Source organism: Rhinoraja longicauda, chromosome 13 (assembly GCF_053455715.1).
Source record: "Rhinoraja longicauda isolate Sanriku21f chromosome 13, sRhiLon1.1, whole genome shotgun sequence".
Taxonomy (NCBI): Eukaryota; Metazoa; Chordata; class Chondrichthyes; order Rajiformes; family Arhynchobatidae; genus Rhinoraja; species Rhinoraja longicauda.
In genome coordinates, this window is record NC_135965.1 from 4,959,733 (window position 1) to 4,979,355 (window position 19,623).

A 19,623-nucleotide genomic window follows, 5' to 3' on the forward strand; every position below is an offset into this window, starting at 1 on the left:
CTTATTTCCACTGGCTGATTATTGATGCAAAGAAAATGATGCAACAGCACAGAGAAATGACAATGAAAAGCACACAAAACAGGAATAGACTTTGATTAGTGTGGAGGAAGGAACTGCAGATGTTGCTTTATATTGAAGACAGACACAAACTGCTGGAGAAGCTGAAGTCTTCCAGTCTGAAGAACGGCCTCGACCCGAAACATCACCCATTCCTTCTATCCAGAGATGCTTCCTGTCTGGCTGAGTTACTCCAGCATTTAGTCTCCATCATACTACTGATGCGTACATAAAATTATGGGTTCCAGGTCTGACTCTCTGAACAGCAGCAGGTTTGAAGAGCAACGGTCAAATATCTAGTGTGTTTCTGACTCTTTTAAGCATGAATTTGAGTTTTAGTAAATGACTCGCGCTATAAAGACATTAATGTGGTTTGTGATTACAGTTTTATGTTTCTTTCACACAGATCTGGTGGCTGGATCCAGAATTAACAAGTGGAAACTCCAAACCATTCCTCTTCACACATGGTCACTCGGTGTGTAATAGATCCTTCTTCCCTTGTTTCGATACACCTGCAGTCAAGAGTACCTACTCTGCGACAGTCATGGTAGGAAAGTTGCTGTTGACTTCATCTTGATTATTGCTGCCACATGCTGTTTTGTATGAAAAACAAACTCTTGATGCTGCAAGATTTCATGTAGACAACAGATCCATTTATTTTCTGTCTGGTAGTTTGCATCTGGACTGTGTAAAGAGAGAAGCTATAACCTGCTCCAACTTCTTTTGTTCGTAAACACCATGTAATCTGACCCAGTCGCAGAAATGTGCAGTGTGGTCCAGCTGCTGAAGTTGTGATTTTCATCAGAATGTTTGTGCAGTGCTTCTGGTTCAATTATCGTTGAACTGGTGACGATGCTGATCACTTCCTGTGTTCTGCCTCACAGTGTGTGCTGTGGCAGTTCGACATGACATTTGTAACAGTTTGAGATCGGCATTTTAGAATGTGTGCAGATGCTTTATTACGAGTAGTCTTCAAAAGAACGAAATGACTTGCATTGATATCACTGCATTTTATTTGATCAATTTGTGCACTTCTATGCATCTGCAACCTATCCGCACTATCTCAAATATTTAAAATCACCTGACAAGGAACCATCCGTGAATAGGCGAATGCCTTTGCAAAGGTAGAAAATATGGTGAGTGGGGTAATAGGTGAAAAGTTAACAAAGTTGAAATAATTATGATCACAAAGATTGGCTTTGAGGAAAGCAAAGCTCGGGGTGGGAAAAGGGGAACATACGGAAAGATTTAGAGAAGGATTTTCTGAGGATATGTCAAAGATGGCTGAGGCTTTGCCATAGGATGGCGAGTGAGAGTGAAGCAAATTAAGTTCAAAATTGACATAATGGAAGGAGTGTTGCAATGGCAAACAAGGCTGAAGGAGCTGAGGAAATGAAGGAGAGCCAAAAAGCCATGTGGAGGTTTTTTCATGAGCGCGATGATTTGAAGTCAAGTTGGGGAATTGAGTTTTCGTGTGTTTGTCAAAAATCAGTTGATTGGCAGGTGAAAACGTGTCAAGATAGATAAAGATTTGGTTGAATTGATTGAAGTTTTTATAGGTTTAATAGGACATTTAATGGCATTAAGTGGAGCCGTGTAATCGAGCTTGAAAGTGAGAAATACTTTGTTCAACATTTCGGCAGGTTGAAATAAATAAATTTAATTTTGAAATTCTAGTCAAGTTTATTGATCAACTATGTTGAGTATAATTACAATGAAAATCTTTCTTACAGAAGCATCACAGGAGCATAGACCTAGACGCATAAAAACATAAACTACGTATGAATTGCACTTAAATTCTACGTCTGAAAAGACAAAGACTGCTAAAAAGAAAACATTCATGCAGAGCACAATAGGAAAGCAAGTCGATGGTACTGTCCATCGTATTCCATTGCCAGGGTAGGATTAGGGCTATGCAGGTTGGTTTAAGAACCTGATGGATGTAGAAAACTAGTTGTTCCTGAATCTGGTGGTGTGGGGCTTCAGGCTTCTGTAATTCCTGCCCGATGCTAGCAATGAAAATGGAGTATGGTCTGGATTGTATGGTTCCTTGATGATAGTTGCCATTGTCTTGAGGATCGCCTCGTATAGATCCCTTAGATGCTGTGGAGGGCTGTGCCCGTAATGGACTGGGATAAGTCCTGCACTCTCGGCAGCCTTTTGTGTTTCTATGTGTTGGTGTTGCTGAACCAGGCCATGATACAACTATTAAGGATACTTTCTACAGTGCATCTGTACAGGTTTGTTAAAGTATTTGGTAACACTGGGTCTTTGGTATTTGGTAACATTGCCAACAGTCTGTCTTTGTCTTTTTTGTTATTTTTAATATGTTTCAAAAGTATGTGTTAATGTTCTCTGGTTTGTTTTATGTGGGGGGGGGGTCGGGGTCGGGCAAAACTTTTTTTTCAATCTCTTACCTTGCCGGAGATGCAATTGTTTTCCGGATCGTATCTCTGGTCGCTCTGCGGCCTAACATTATGGAGCTGGTGGCCTTGCTTGAGACTGACTTTGACCCCCACCCCAGCCCCATCCCTTGCCTGGAATAGACGCTCCAATCGCGCGGCCTGTGGAACCCAACATTGAGGAGTTCGCAGTCTCGGGTAGAGACTGATGTCGGGAAGCTCCAAGCCGCAGGAGGTTCGACCAGCCCCGATTCGAGACTCTGATCGCCCGGCGAGGGGGATCTGAGATCCCCGATGCGGGAGCTTGATCACCCCAGTATGGAGAGCTCGACCGTCAGCTGCGGGAGCCAAGATCGCCCCGACATCGGGAGGTTCGAGTGCCCCGACCGCGGTGGAACAAAGAAGGGAAGAAGATTGAACTTTTTTTTGCCTTCCATCACAGTGAGGAATGTGGGGGAGTCGCTGTGGTGGATGTTAATGTTAAAAAATTATTTGGGTGTCTTGTTGCTCTTTATTGGTATGACTGCATGGCAAATCAAATTCCTCGTATGTTGCAAAACATACTTGACTAATAAATTACTATTATGATGGCATGCTGAATCTCTTTAAACTTCTAAGAAATTAGAGTTGGGGTTTTATCAAATAGCTGCATATAGTCATGTTCAGCTTGAATGAACAGCTGGAGAGAAGATTGGAACAACGATAAAACTTTTGCAAGGGCAATAATTTTAAGAAGAAATATTCATTTATTGCAAGAATTATTAGAAACACATTAAAAAGCCAATGTGCAATAAAAATTATTAAAAGTGAATAAGCAAGGTGCTCTCCTTTTTCCGTCACCCATAATCGAAGAAATGTGGTCACCATTCATACATCTGTCCTCCCTGCATAATGGACGGTGCATCTGGCATCCTCCTTGAGTGAGTTACAGCTCCCAATGCTGGCGAGACAGTGACAGCAGACAATAAACTCCTTTGTCTCGTTTGTGTACTGAGTTGGTAATTCTTGTGGTTCATTGGTAGTCTTCATAAATAGTTACTCAACATGTTCATCGGTGTGAAGAAGCTACAGTCATGATAACATTCTGCTTTTATCTGTATTTCTTATGGCAATATTAACCATATATAACCATATAACAACTACAACACGGAAACAGGCCCGTTCGGCCCTACCAGTCCACGCCGACCACTCTCTCTGACCTAGTCTCATCTACCTGCTCTCAGACCATAACCCTCCAATCCCCTCTCATCCATATACCTATCCAATTTACTCTTAAATAATAAAATCGAGCCTGCCTCCACCACTTCCACCGGAAGCCCATTCCATACAGCCACCACCTTCCGAGTAAAGAAATTACCCCTCATGTTATCCCTAAACTTTTGTCCCTCAATTCTAAAGTTATGTCCCCTTGTTGGAATCTTCCCCACTCTCAAGGGGAAAAGCCTACCCACGTCAACTCTGTCCGTCCCTCTTAAAATTTAAAAAACCTCTATCAAGTCCCCCCTCAACCTTCTACGCTCCAAAGAATAAAGACCCAACCTGTTCAACCTCTCTCTGTAGCTTAAGTGCTGAAATCCAGGCAACATTCTAGTAAATCTCCTCTGTACCCTCTCCATTTTGTCGACATCCTTCCTATAATTTGGCGACCAGAACTGCACACCATACTCCAGATTCGGCCTCACCAATGCCCTGTACAATTTTAACATTACATCCCAACTTCTATATTCGATGCTCTGATTTATAAAGGCAAGCATGCCAAACGCCTTCTTCACCACCCTATCCACATGAGATTCCACCTTCAGGGAACAATGCACAGTTATTCCCAGATCCCTCTGTTCCACTGCATTCCTCAATTCCCTACCATTTACCCTGTACGTCCTATTTTGATTTGTCCTACCAAAATGCAGCACCTCACACTTATCAGCATTAAACTCCATCTGCCATCTTTCAGCCCACCCTTCCAAAAGGCCCAAGTCTCTCTGTAGACTTTGAAACTCTACTTCATTATTAACTACACCACCTATCTTAGTATCATCTGCATATTTACTAATCCAATTTGCCACACCATCATCCAGATCATTAATGTAAATGACAAACAACAGTGGACCCAACACAGATCCTTCTTAATCAACCTACCATGTGGAACCTTGTCAAATGCCTTACTGAAGTCCATATAGACAACATCCACAGCCTTGCCCTTATCAATTTCCCTGGTAACCTCTTCAAAAAATTCAAGAAGATTAGTCAAACATGACCTTCCAGGCACAAATCCATGTTGACTGTTTCTAATCAGGCCTTGTTTATCCATATAATTATATATATTGTCCCTAAGTATCTTTTCCGTTAATTTTCCCACCACAGACGTCAAACTAACAGGTCTATAATTGCTAGGTTTACTTTTAGAACCTTTTTTAAACAAAGGCACAACATGCGCAATGCGCCAATCTTCCGGCACCATCCCCGTTTCTAATGACGTTTGAAATATTTCTGTCATAGCCCCTGCTATTTCTGCACTAACTTCCCTCAATGTCCTAGGGAATATCCTATCAGGACCTGGAGACTTATCCACTTTTATATTTTTCAAAAGTGTCCGTTCCTCCTCTTCTTTAATCCTCATAATTTCCATCACTACTCTACTTGTTTCGCTTACCTCACATAATTCAATATCCTTCTCCTCGGTGAATACCGAAGAAAAGAAATTGTTTAATATCTCCCCCATTTCTTCCGGCTCAGCACATAGCTGTCCACTCTGACTCTCTAATGGACCAATTTTATCCCTCGCTATCCTTTTGCTGTTGACATATCTGTACAACCCCTTGGGGTTTACTTTTACATTACTTGCCAAAACAACCTCATATCTTTTTTTCGCTTTTCTAATTTCCTTCTTAAGATTCCTTTTATATTCTTTATATTCCTCAAGAAGGTTAATCGAATAACTCTGACAAAAATTATTGCAGGCCCAATTATACTGCCGAATGCCAGCTATCAGCTGTTTGCATTCTCCGCCAAACTTAGATGTTCTAGAAAACAAGATTAGATCTGATTGCTTGTCTAATTGTCCATTGTTGCTGAAATCGCCAATGGTGGAGCAGAGAATCCCAGAAGTGTGCTGGCACTGTTTGACACTAAGCTTCATGCCAGAGGTATCTGGTACATGAAAGGTCACCCCTTTCATTTAACATGAGACCATTGAGTAAGTGGAAGTGACTGAATGCTTTACTTTGTTTTTTATTTTAGTATTTTGAATTAATCTGTTCTCAACGTGTTCTTGGCATACTTAAAAATTAAATTAAAATTATTTTTTAACAAATGTTTCTATCAAAGATATTTAAAAGTAAAATAAAGCCTTTTGCTACTATTGACAGGTAGTGAACTGTCAGAGGCTCTTGGGCCTCTCCAGACACAAGGCCTACTTGCCATTCAGTGCCCTCTTTGCTTCGCCATATATCTGCCAGATGAGTGGAATCAGCTCATTTGGGCTACTAAACCAGGGAAATGTAAGTGCGGGTGGTGGGAAGGGCAGATAGTGAACAAGGTAGTGGGCTGTGTTCAGCATGATGATAGTCACGTTGAGACACAGGAAACTGCAGATGCTGGAATCTAGAGCCAAACACAAGGTGTTGGATGAACTCAGCAGGTCAAGCAGCATCTGTGGAGGGGATGGACAGACGATGTTTCAGGTCAGGACCCTTCTTCAGACATCAGTCATCATTAGACAACTTTTCGAGTTTGGACATTGGTTCCTTTACATAAGTAAGACCAAGCAGAGGCTAGGTGACCATTGTGCTGAACGCGCGCTTTATCCACCTAGGCCTGCTGGATCACCCTGTTGCCAACCATTTTAACCCTACTTTCCTATTCCCACACCGATTGTTTTGTCTTGGCTACCTCCATTGCCAGCGTGAGGCCATACGCAAACATATTCCACTTGGGCAGCTTACAATCCACCGGTATGAACATTACATTCTCCAATTTTAAGTACTACTCTCTCCCACTACACACCCAGGTGCACACCTATTTCTCCCACCATCTCCCAGCAGCCCCACTGCTGCCCTACCTCTTTACCTTCCTTTGTACACTTATCTCCCATCCCCGAGTCCCCCATCTCATCTTTTATCCACCCCTCTTTCCTCTCCCCTGTCCCCTTCCATCCACACCCCTCACTCCAGCTTTACATTTCTCTCCTCCTTATCTGTTACCCTTTTGCCACTTTTTCACCTCTAGCCATTGTCACATAATCCACCCATCTGCCATTCAAACCCTCACCTCACCTGTATCCACCTATCACTTGCCAGACTTTGTCCCATCCCCACCTCTCTTTTCCAGCTTTCTGCCTCCACCATCAGTCTGAAGAAGGGTCCCGATCCGAAACGTCATCTGTCCATTCCCTCCACAGATACTGCCTGGATCGCTGAGTTCCTCCAGTACGGTGTTCTGCTCGCTATGTTGAGTCACATGCACGAGTATGGTGAGGTGCAATACAGTGACAATCTTGCGTGCAGCAGCATCACAGGCACACTGATGCAAATAACACAGAAAAACACACATTACACAGAAACCACGCATAAATTCTGAAAGACAATAAAAAGAATAAAGACTGCAGAAAACAAGGCATTATTGCAAAACAATTAGAAAACAAGTTCATAATAGTGCAAGAGTTGGTCTGTAATGTTCTTTTGTTGAGGTTGGATTAGGGTTGTGTGGGTTGTTCAAGAACCTGGTAGTTATCGGAAAGTAGCCGTTCCTGAACCCGGTGGTGTGGGACTTCAGGCTTCTCTACCTCTTGCCCAGTGGTTGCCGCACAAGAAGCCAGGGCCGGATTACGGATGGCTGTAATCTTTGACGATGGATGCCACCTTCTTCAGGCAGCGTCTCATGTGGATGCTTTTGATAGTGGATCAGGCTCAGTTCATTACTCTTTGCACCCTCTTGAACTCCTGTGCTGTGGAATAGCTTGATCAAGCCATGATGCAACCAGTCAGGTTACCTTTTACAGAACATCTGTAGAAGTTTGTTAGCGTCAGTTTCATGCTGAATCTTTTTGGAAGTAGAGGCGCTACCACTTACATAACAATTTTAGGATTGAACTGCTTATCCATACTAGTTATCTTTGGGTAAAGAAGATTCCAAAGTTCACCGCTTAACTTTTAATGTCTACCATTCCATTGCTTTCTGTGCCATCTAGTGAAACATTCCAGTATTGCACCTGGTTTGTGCCATATACAGTAAACCCTTGTTACGGCAGACCTCTTTATAATGGATATTTTGGTTATGGCGGACGGGCCTACTGGCCTTCCTTCCCCCCCCCCCCCCCCCCCCCCCCCCCACCATCGCCTCTACCGTCCCACACAGTATCCCAGGCCGCGGCTGCTGTCACCGCCACCACCACCACCGACCCTTACTGCACCAAATACTCCGCTGATCCTCGCCTCAATTCACCTAGATTTCAGGCATGGTTCCAGACTGAGAGTCTGAAGAAGGGTTTTGACCCAAAACGTCACCTATCTATGTTCTTCAGTGATGCTGCCTGATCTGCTGAGTTACTCCCAACTGTCCTTTTGTGTATTAATCAGTATCTGCAGTTCTATGTTCCTGCTACTTGCACAATGATGTGTAAGAAAATAACTGCAGATGCTGGTACAAATCGAAGGTATTTATTCACAAAATGCTGGAGTAACTCAGCAGGTCAGGCAGCATCTCAGGAGAGAAGGAATGGGTGATGTTTCGGGTCGAGACGACCTAAACGTCACCCATTCCTTCTCTCCTGAGATGCTGCCTGACCTGCTGAGTTACTCCAGCATTTTGTGAAATAAATGCCTTCGACTTGTACAATGATAGTCACATACTCTGTAATCCCTTATGCGATTATAGCAGACAACTGACAATAACGGACACCATTCCCCCTCTCCCCCCACCTTTTGGTCTGTTATAACGAGGGTTTATTGTGTTAAAGTTGCTCAGTAAACCATTTGTATCTCATCAAATTGCGATTCTCCAAATTTGCCTCAGATTCTGACACTGTTACTTATTTCTGCTCTCTGGAGAAATATTACAACATTATAACATTTGTTCAAACCATCTACAGTACTAAAAATAATCGAATTCATGTATTTTTCATTGTTTTGTTTCTAATATTGCAACATGTTATTGACATTCATGTCCGTGCCTTTGGCTGTTTTGTGGCCCCTAGTAATGAGGTTTGGACATTGTGGCGTTTTGCTATGCTCTTGTGTATTGACGTTCCAGTATGTCTCTGCCCTCTGGCAATGGTAAAACTCTATATAACTGTTGTTTGACAATGTCATGTTAGCTTAATACAGAAAGCCTTACAGTTAATTAGCAACACTAGCTGATGTCAGCAATGTTTCATGTTTATCCTGGCCATTTCATTGATTAGTGCAAAGATTACTGATTGCATTGCTAGCTTCTGTTCAGTGATTTTTTACAGAGGTTGTTTAATCTAGACTGGCACCAAATGAACCAAGATAGACACATCAAATGAACTATCTTAGTTAGATACACAACCAAAATAAAAGTGAATGGGGGAAGCCTTCAGTGCAGAATAGTTGATTTTGGCTTGTACGGAAGAATGCTTCAGGTTACACAATGTTGTGGATCCTCCGAAACGTTCAAAAACGTTTTCCAATTCTCGTTCTTGTTGACGTACCTTCGCTTTACCTGGTGCGGAAACAAAGCCTTCCTCACTCAAAATTCATAAGCAGTGAATGTGACTAAAGATTGCTAGACAAATTTGATGGAGAACAACAAAAGTGGGATAAAAATGAAAAGGAAGCAGACAGTTGTGGAGAAGTCTAATAGTGAGGTGTCGTCAAAGTGGAAAGCCAGTTTCTCCAAGAGAAATGTACAAACTAAAATATAGAGTAAAAATATTAAGCAAAATTAAGCAAAAATTGAACTGGAAAACAAAAATGAGCTGTGTTGAGAGATCACAAATGAAACCAAATTTAGAATATCGTGAAACTATTCAAGGAAACTCAGCTGCTGGAAGAAATGTGGTTTAAAATCAATCTCTAATGAATAAATTAACACATTTTATTCAAGGCCAAGCTTTTTCTTCTCTACACTTTATGCTTTATTCTCTTTCACTTCCCACTTTCCTTCCTGCCTTTGCTCCAAACATCCCTTGTCATTTGCTCTCCACTCCTGTCCTTTACTTTCCTAGTTTTGCCTGGCCTCTTTGTACCTCTATTTGTTTCCCCCCCCTCTTGCCACTTCAGTTGATATCCTGGTGAACCCACTTCAGCTGCTGTGTACAATGAGCAGGATTTTCTGTTCTTATAAAAATTCCCGACTCTGATATGTAGCAGCTGGAACGACTTCAAATAGAGGTCACACATGGCAGTTGGCATTGTGGGATGAGCTAATGTTACTGTAAATTGAAAATCGTGCTATCCCAATGTGTGATTTTAAAGATCAAAAGAATGATCGATGGGTACAGAAGAATGCAGTCCATAAATGGACAGCATTAGATGGAGCTGGTACTGAAAAAAGCCAAGTATGCAGTAACCTTGACCAAACTGTGAACAAGGGGTTTACTCACAATGTATGCAGAAGCTTTAATATTGTCAACATATTCGTGCAGAATCCAGTGTTGGTCTACATTTATTTTTAATGATGAACCTCCAGTATTCCAACTTGCATGTCATGTTTAGAAGTGCAGGAACATTGTCACAGTCATTAAAGTATTATCTCTGTGTAATGGAATCCTGATCTTTTTAAAAAAAATATTGCTGCCCTTTCAACAATCCTAAAGACCATAATGATTAAGTGAGTAAACCTTGTGCATTTTAGTCATGGATATTATTATTTTATAGCAAGTTAAATATTTTTGTACCAGCTTCATTAGTTTCAGGTCGGATTTCACGGTTGAAGAAACAACATTAAATTTAAATTTGGATAGACACTGAAATTCCGCCATGTAATAAATATCATGCCACAAATAATTAATTTCTACCCACTTTAGCTGAGTCGACAATTTAAAACTAAACAGTGGGCAGAAAATACTTTGGGTCATTCCTGAAGAAAGAATAGAACATGGAAAACAGGAAGGAGTCATAAGAAAGGTCTCGACCCGAAACATCACCCATTCCTTCTCTCCAGAGATGCTGCCTGTCATGCTGAGTTACTCCAGCATTTTGTGTCTATAATACAGGAACAGGCCCTACTATGCACCATGTCTGCAGCGAAAATAATGGCAATCTATATTATTCCCATCTGCCTGCATGTGCACCATTTCCCTCTATTCCTTGCTTGTTGATGTGTCTGTCTAAATGTCTCTTAAAGTTGCTACTGTATCTACTTCTCCCTCTGCTTTTCAGTCAGTTTTTTAAGGCAGAGATAGATAGATTCTTGATCAGTACGGGTGTCAGAGGTTGTGGGGAGAATCAGGTTAGGAGGGAAAGATAGATCAGCCATGATTGAATGGCAGAGTAGATTTGATGGGCCGAATCATCCAATTCCACTCTTATCACTTGTGACCTTATGACAGGTCTCACAGCAGCTGAGGCTGGGGAGTGGGAAGGGTGATCTATCTTTGAGAGTTGGCCAGCCTCATCATCTATGAAGACAATCTAGGCTTCCAGTTCTATTGGAATGGCCCTGCACTGTACATGAGCTCACTGATCCATTGGGAACCGACGTCTCAGCAGAATACTGCATCCAGACCCACTCCAGGCTGTAGCGGGCTAGTAGCCATGAGATTTCCCTTCAGTCGGAATGTAATTATGTTTTGCCTCTTCTGTTTTATTTTTACATACCGTTCATCATCAGTTTTTCTAGTTCTGGTGAAAAGTTGTACTTGAAACATTATTTGTGTATGTTTTCAGTACAAGTGAAACACAAAATTCATCTTAATTCTGCATTTTGCTGCCCTTTAGTCTGGAGTAGAATGATAATGTTAACGTCACAAGCTCTGTTGCATGTTTTGTATTTAACTTCGAATAACCATAAAATATAAGTATTCTATAATTATGTCAATATGTGATTTAAACAGAATTGGCCAGTGCAAGTTATTTTTCACACTGACCTCTAACCCTGCTTCAAATAAGGATTACATTTCGCTTTGCCTTCCTTTGAGAAGGCATCAGTGAATTTAGACAGCCACAGGATCCTATTTAGATCAATGGCAACTGGAACGAGAAATGCAGTTGATCAAAGCAGGGGGATTTTTAGTCAGTAGATCTGGTGCAGCAAGAAGCAAAAAAGTAATTTTCCATTTTTAAATAAAAATGGGAATAGTTCACGTTTTTCATGTGTAGATGTAGATTCTTCCACAAATGGTTTACATAGGAAGTGCTACACCATCATTGCCACTTAATTGTTACAGAGCAGAATCAGTTACACTAACCTGCTCCTTCATGCCATCATGTACTTGATTAAAGTTTCACATCCACGCAATTGACATCCGATTCTGCTCTCTACCATTTCTCACGGCTCCATTTTCACTGTTCTTTGTGACATGTGCTGTCTGGTCTTGAATAAACTGCAAATTAATTCAAACTCGGTGCTTTTATTATTATCATTCCTAACCTAATTTGCATCTTGGGAAACCAGAGGGTCAAGCAAAATGTTGGTTTTCTTCCCCGCACAATATATGTCTTTATTATCCTCATTGGATAGTGCTGTCTGAAGTGGAATATTACCTGATCTCATTTGTTTCAGTGGATAGGCCAAGTCAAAATTGTCCCTTTATATCTCTGAAATGTTTGTTATATTAAATGGACATAAATAAAGTTAAATAATTGGTGAAAAAATAGGAAATGGTGGCATTTTATTAGCAGGTGTAAAATGAAAGTTCTCATTAAAGTCTTCACCAGGGGTAGCTAGATAATTCCACAATATTTATGATATTTTAACCACCTCATCTAGCTGAAGAGGATTATTAGGAGCACAATTTATAATCTTCTGTACTGGCTCCAAATCAGGGACAGCCTTTTTAGCATTTAGACGGACACCCTACCCTGCAGGTTGACTGAAAACTGGTTGTAGTTGTGGAAAAGCACCAATAAAATGAGAATAGACGTTCTGACAATACTTTGGTCTATTCTCTTCAGTATCACTGCGTGGTTGTTTACTACACCTAATTACCAAGCAGCAAGTACTTATTTTCTGTAGCTGGACACTTTCCAGTGATAAATATAAAAGATTTTAATATAACCACAGCCCACCACTGTCCCCCAGCCCACACATCCAACTATGTTTCAAAGGAAGACATTGAATTTTAAAAAATTGCAATCAAAATTATAACATTAAACATTAAAAGTATATGGTCAAATAGTCCTTGAGACCTCTAATTCACCTTCAACTTATAAACAGGCTATGTGCAGGCTATTTTCATTTTCACTCTGCAACAATGCTTACTTTTTCCATTCCCACTGAATCAGAAATTTGTCCAATTTCATTTGCAATAGTTTAGTGGAGGAACCATATGGTAGTGTTTTTATTACATAGGCTGACAGTGCCAATCATGACGATTTCATACAAAATAAAAATGGATGTCGTTCATGAGCCTCTCGGCTCAATGGAGAGGCTTTGCTTTGTGCAGGGTTCGAAAACCCTTCATATGAGAGGAAAGTTGATGACTTCCATGTTTACACACTCAAAACTCCCAAACTTGTATGCACTTGGGTCAGGGGGCCAGAAAATTTCTGGGGTATTCCTGCAAAGTATGCAACAAGAATTCAGCAGCTGTAGTTGATATTGGAGCATTTCAGGCTGTAAAATGCTTGATTCACATATCATCAACTTCCATCTCGAATAATGTAGGCACCCCATGAGAAATTTCTCTAATGGTACACAGGAGGGAACTTCAAAGCCTTCCCCACTGTCTTGGAGATTGCATCTGTAACTTGGTGTCTTTGTTTCCTTGCACAAGCAGAACTCTGGCACATTTTATAAACAGCTTGCCATGTCTGGTGAGATAAGAAGGATCAAAGCCAATACAGATCAGAGAAAAATCAGCAGTGGTGACAAAGCCAAATGTCTACCCATAGAAAGCAAAATATGCATGTCTGAAATAAGTTGTCACGAAGTGTAAAAGAAGCGCATTTCGAACACTGCAAGAGCCCAATTTAATGGGTGTTGAAAGTGAAGAATAGGTCATGGTTTAATATTGTCATGTGTACTGAAATAGAAACGTAGAAAATAGTGCAGGACTAGACCATTTGGCCCTTTGAGCCATGATTCAATGTGATCATGGCTGATCATCCAAAATCAGTACCCCGTTCCTGCTTTCTTCCCATATCCCTTGATTCTGTTAGCCCTAAGAACTATATCTAACTCTCTGTGAGTGCAGTGAAAAATGTAGCTTGCATGTTATCCAGGCAAATCATACCATACATAAGCATATCAAAGTTCTGCAAGAGGGAAAATGAAACAGAATGCATAACATAATGTTAAAGCTACAGTGAAAGTTCACATAATAAAAGTACAAAGCCCGCAAAGAGGTAGATAGGGACAACAGGAATTCATCCTCAGCAAGAGTTTGATAATAGCAGAGAAAGAAAGAGCTGTCATTGAATCTGGTGGTACATGCTTTCTCCAATTGGGAATGCGGATTTTCATATCATCATATCATATATCTACAGCCGGAAACAGGCCTTTTCGGCCCTCCAAGTCTGTGCCGCCCAGTGATCCCCGTACATTAACACTATCCTACACCCACTAGGGACAATTTTTACATTTAGCCAGCCAATTAACCTACATACCTGTACATCTTTGGAGTGTGGGAGGAAACCGAAGATCTCGGAGAAAACCCACGCAGGTCACGGGGAGAACGTACAAACTCCTTACAGTGCAGCACCCGTAGTCAGGATCGAACCTGAGTCTCCGGCGCTGCATTCGCTGTAAAGCAGCAACTCTACCGCTGCGCTACCGTGCCGTTGTAATGAATTTACATAATGTTAACAGAGCAGCAGTGCTGAGGACAACATGACTGTCAAACCATAAAGAAAAAGAAAGCAAGTTTGGCCTCACATTCTTGTCTCAATCTTGATGACTCTTGGCGATTGAGCCTTTCCCTAGTGTAAGAAAATAACTACAGATGCCGGTACAAATCGAAGGTATTTATTCACAAAATGCTGGAGTAACTCAGCAGGTCAGGCCGCATCTCAGGAGAGAAGGAATGGGTGACGTTTCGGGTCGAGACCCATCTTCAGCCTTTCCCTAAGTATCTTACTTAAACTGCCATGCCAAATGTTTTTTGCTGAATATACAAACAAATTTGCCTATTACGCATGTTCTGGTGCTGACACAGTTCTTGGCATGTTTTCCAGTGTGGAATGTTGATGAAAGTGAAGTGGTTTCTTTTGCTGAATTATTTGTTTCTGTAGTTTATGCTGGCCCTCCATGTTATTAAAAACTGTCCGTTCATCGTCCTTCTCTTGTTTCCAGATTATATGTAACATAGTGCCAGAGGTGAAAAAGTAGCCCTTTTTATTCTCTTTTGTTCCTTAGGTTCCACCTGGTATCAAAGTACTAATGAGTGCAACGCGGAGTACATTTGATGAGCAGGAGAACATTTACCGATTCCAAATGGAATATCCAGTTCCTGCTTACCTGCTGGCCCTGGTAGCTGGAGATCTCATTTCTGCAGATATTGGACCACGGTGAGTGTTTTGTCATTCTAGGACTCAGGATTAATTTTAGTAGTGTATTTGCAATTAATTAACTACAGATTTAAATCTAATCCCTTAACCCATATCTACTCTGATTGAAATTTACAATCCTGAGGAAGCTGGATGTATTGAATCATACTGCATTGTTCATACTGCTTTTTAAAAATATGTTTTGTACACACTTTCGTGTGGATGTATGCCACCTGACATATTTGGTTTGGATTTATCACGTGCACTTCTGCTGCAACAGCGGTTTGGTGCTGGCTGTCTTTGTCAACCGCAAACAGAATATTCCACAAGTTTTAATTAAGACATTGGTGTAAAAGTCTAGCAGCGTCCTCCCTTGTTCCCTCCCTCTCAACCCTTGGTCTCACTGCAGGGCTTGTCCAAACCAACCTAAGATTTTAGTCCGCATAGCCAACTTCTTTTTTGCAAATCAAACAGCTTCTCAGAATTCTTTTCACATTCATCCCTAATTGCATGTTAATGGTCAAGCAATTTTCTTCCAACGGTTCACAGTACAACCTCCTATTGCTGCACTTGCCATATATCGCTCCAAGGCCCAATAGCCAGGTTCCTCGAACCTTGCCGTTAGTGCAGAGGATGCTGATGCAAGGTTTGGTTGGCCCTTGAGTTTAATCCCCCATTTGTAGGTTTGTGAATTTTGTTAGAACATGGATATTGTTATATTGTTCAAAATATGCGGACAAGCTGCCTGATCACGGCAATAAAGAGTTATGAGCCCAGTTATGATCTCAAGAATAGAACTGGGTCTTCACTCAAAAAACTATCTAACCCCAGCCAGAGCATTGCCAACTACGCCAGACGAACAATACTGCATGAATGGCTCAGCTGCCTCGGCGTGGTGCCGAGATTCTTTCTGTGATAAGTTGCATCAATTATATTTGTAATAAAAATTAGTTGAAGTCCTAAGAATTTCCGAAGAACTAAGTTTTTAATTTGATGTATGAATTGTGGTTTATCTTCCTTAGTTTTCTATTAATTAATTAATTAATAGCGTGCCTAGGTTTTTCTGATTTTTCATCCTTTTACATTTATAAATCACGCAATTTACATTTACAGAAGCAGAGTTTGGGCTGAACCTTGTTTATTAAAAATGGCAACTGCAAAACTCAATGGCACAGTGGAGCAGTGGCTGAGTGCTGCAGAGAACCTCTTTGGACCTTATATGTGGGAAAGGTAATAAAGGAACTGAAGTTTGAATGTTTTTAGATCTTTGAATGTGGGGCAGTAGCTGTGTGATAGAAATTAGTATACCAAGACATCAATCCCAAGATATAAGGGCTATGTTACTCCCAGGATCTAAAAATACTTTTGTGGTGTACCCTCTGCCCAAGATGGTGGTGTGGATAGTGGGTGGTTCCCACAAAGAATATAACGCCCTTCATGTTTCTGAGTGTGGCCTATTGCCTGCACTCTCCATGTATACTTCCTCGCTCCTCTAACAGAACATTAATGTCCAGCCAGCGGATCCAACATATCATCCACCAACATTTCCGTCACCTACAACAGGACCCCACCACTTGTTGTAGTTCGTGCCCTATGAACAGAATAGTCAGACAACCGAATTCGTATAACCTCTTTATTCTACTCACCCAGGTGGGAGAGAGTCTAGAAACCGGAGCGTTTAGAAACACTCAGGAAGCTAGTGTAGTCTCTCTCCCCGAATGCTAACAATTACACATATTTATACCCAAAATACATTTCCTGTTGCTACCATATATGGCAAGTTTTACAATGTCCTATAAATCTTTATGTCCCCTTTAGGACCCCCCATGTCCTCCGTGTCCTGTGTGACCTACATGTCCTCGGTATTCCCAGGACCAAAGAACAGTCGATATGACCAAATGTTCCCCTTAACCATCAAAGGATGGTCAACCATCAAAGCCTTAAAGCCAGTTGCCCATATCAAAGGATGCACTTAGCCATAAACCGTGCCTCTGTGCTGTCAACAGGATGTCCTGGCAACATAATCGAGCTGGAGCTTTTACACCTTTTTTACACCCCTGCAATGAAACCCATATGGCAAAATGTCGAATGTTTAACCCCTTACATTCCCCTCTTTGATTATACTATAATCACCGTTTGTGTTGTTTTCTTTTTCTTTTTAAATTGACCGATTAACAAGTAGTTGGCGTATACATGGACCGAAACAATAACAAATTAACAGAATCACTACAATTAACAGAAAGATACTGCCATAATGGAAAATCGGCCCCCACAAATATCCTAAACCAAACCAATCCCATCTGGAAGCATTATTTTGATTTTGGGCTAAATCTGCCCCTATTTTCCTAGTCAAGCCAAGTCAATTTTATTTGTATAGCACATTTAAGAACAACCCACATTGACCAAAGCGCTGTACATCAGTTCAGGTACTAAGAACATACATACAATGGCACACAAACATAACAGCATATACATAAACAGTTCACAGCGCCCCCTCAGAGGGCTCAAACACTAAATGCTCTTTCTATAACCTCCTTCACATGCCCTGCGATATTGGTGATATTAGAGGATACATCTGGTACAAATGTACAACATTCTTGCCCGATCATAGCACAAGTATCCCCTTTCTCGGCTAGCAGGAAATCTAGAGCCATACGATTCTGGAGAGCGACAAGACACTGGGCCATCATTTCAGTTGTTAACTGGCCTATTTGTTCCTGAGTCTCGTACAGTCCATCAGCAGTATAATTTGCTAATTGTTCCAGGGCACTAGCTAAGTTTCTAATTTCAGTTCCCGCTCGGGCGGTTCCCCATCTTGGGAAAACTATCCACCAAAACCTCTCAAACTCTGATACAGCTCGTTTGGAGCGCCACTCTGGATGCTGTAGGGGATGATTTATAATTCGTAAATGTGGGATTACAAAAGCTAGATAACAGCATCCTGTCCAGGTCTCATAAGATCCTTGATCATACTGTGGCGAAAGACCTGGTAACCAGACATATGCTCAGCTCCCACATATTAAGTAAGTCCCATTGAGAGGTCTTGGGGGAACTGTAGTACTGATATGGGTGCATGTGCTGAATCCCATTCTACAGAAACAGGTTGTATTTATTGGTGTTTCTGGAGAGTCATGAGGAGAATTAACTTGCATCCGGGGCCAATTCTCCTGTGTTTGATTAAGATAGGATCTCAAGAACCACCCATTAAAACATTGACATCCACAGTCATCTGATTGGTTGTCGTAATCCGTACACCAATTATTGGGGCCAGGGCTCTGTGAGTGATTAAAAAAGAACCGGGCAGACCTGACTTCACTCGGAGTGAAGGGGACCGGGTAAAGAGGCATCATGCTTTTTCCATGTGTTGAAACCTGGGGCGCACACCCAACAGGCAGACCGTTCCACCTGTGAAGCATATGTCTGACATAAACGATTGGTTCGCTTGGTTGGTTGGTCAAACGATTGGTTGAAGAAACGATTGGTTTGCCGGAGATCCGAGGTTCGTCCTTCTATCTGACTACCGAGGGTCAATATAATCCACAATCCCATCTCAGCCTCATGTTGTCCCGTGGTTTCTGGGCGTCTCGGACCTGAGAATGCTAGGCTGATAAAGATTGGGTTAATAATTTCATTTATTCAATTAAACGCTCATCCAGGTCGTACAGTTCATGGAGGTTGATGCACCCCTCTCCCTCCATCCCCCAAGGGGTTCGGAGTGGTTTCCCGTATAATACCTCAGCTGGGGCTAATCCTGTAGTAGAGTGGGGTTATACGCATAGAGGTTTTCTAAATGTGGTCCTCAGGCATTGAATAAATGAAAAGCAAAATACTTCCTTTAAATATCTTATGTACCCACTGACCCAAGTAAATAGGCTTCAAAGGCTAATTTATCAACTAAGCTAGTACAAAAATGGGAAGGGTCCACAATTCCAGCACAATTGTAATCTTCAATTCATTCTCAAATATTCAATTCATCCAGTTAAAAAAACAAATGTTGAAATGTGAAGCCAAAGATACAGATCCCAGTTCGTTTAGACCATCTACACTAGTCCAGCAGTCTTGTGCTCAAATTTCCTTCTTTGTTATATCCCTGTATGAAGGGGTACCCCAATGAGAAATGCTGAATTATTGCATGCACATCCTGAACACGTGGAACAGCCAGAATACTGGACGTGTGTAGAACAGCTGCTATCAACCGTTTTTGTTCCTGCAAAAACTGGCATTCATAATCCTTGGGTGACAACATCGGCTCTGTCACATGCTGACCTGGTGTTCTGAAACACCAGCTCACCCTCCGAGCAAATGGTTATCGCTCTCAATACTAGGCAATAAATAAGTCAATAGTAAAGCGTGTCTCTCAGCCTCGGGGGCGTCCCCCTGAAGCTGGCAGAGTTCCGAAACACTGGGCATAGCGGTAGTTGCAGAAAACTGCTGTTTTTCACCTAAAGGAACTAAAATAGTAGGGGTCAGGGCCTCTGTGCATGCCAATGTGTCAGCCAATGTATTCCTGAAAGAAATGGGATCCCTGACAGATGTATGCGAATTACATTTAATGACAG

General features: G+C 41.5%; 1 protein-coding gene across 3 annotated transcripts in view; it reads left to right on the forward strand.

Annotated features, from left to right (window-relative positions):
• The window catches only part of rnpepl1 (arginyl aminopeptidase like 1), a 54,443-nt gene that overhangs the window by 12,853 nt on the left and 21,967 nt on the right, over positions 1-19,623 (forward strand). For all 3 annotated transcript variants that reach the window (XM_078410231.1, XM_078410233.1, XM_078410232.1), the window contains exons 2-4: positions 464-604; positions 14,934-15,085; positions 16,178-16,294. In XM_078410231.1, the coding sequence (XP_078266357.1) occupies positions 464-604; positions 14,934-15,085; positions 16,178-16,294 (410 nt within the window). The remainder of the gene's footprint in view (positions 1-463; positions 605-14,933; positions 15,086-16,177; positions 16,295-19,623) is intronic.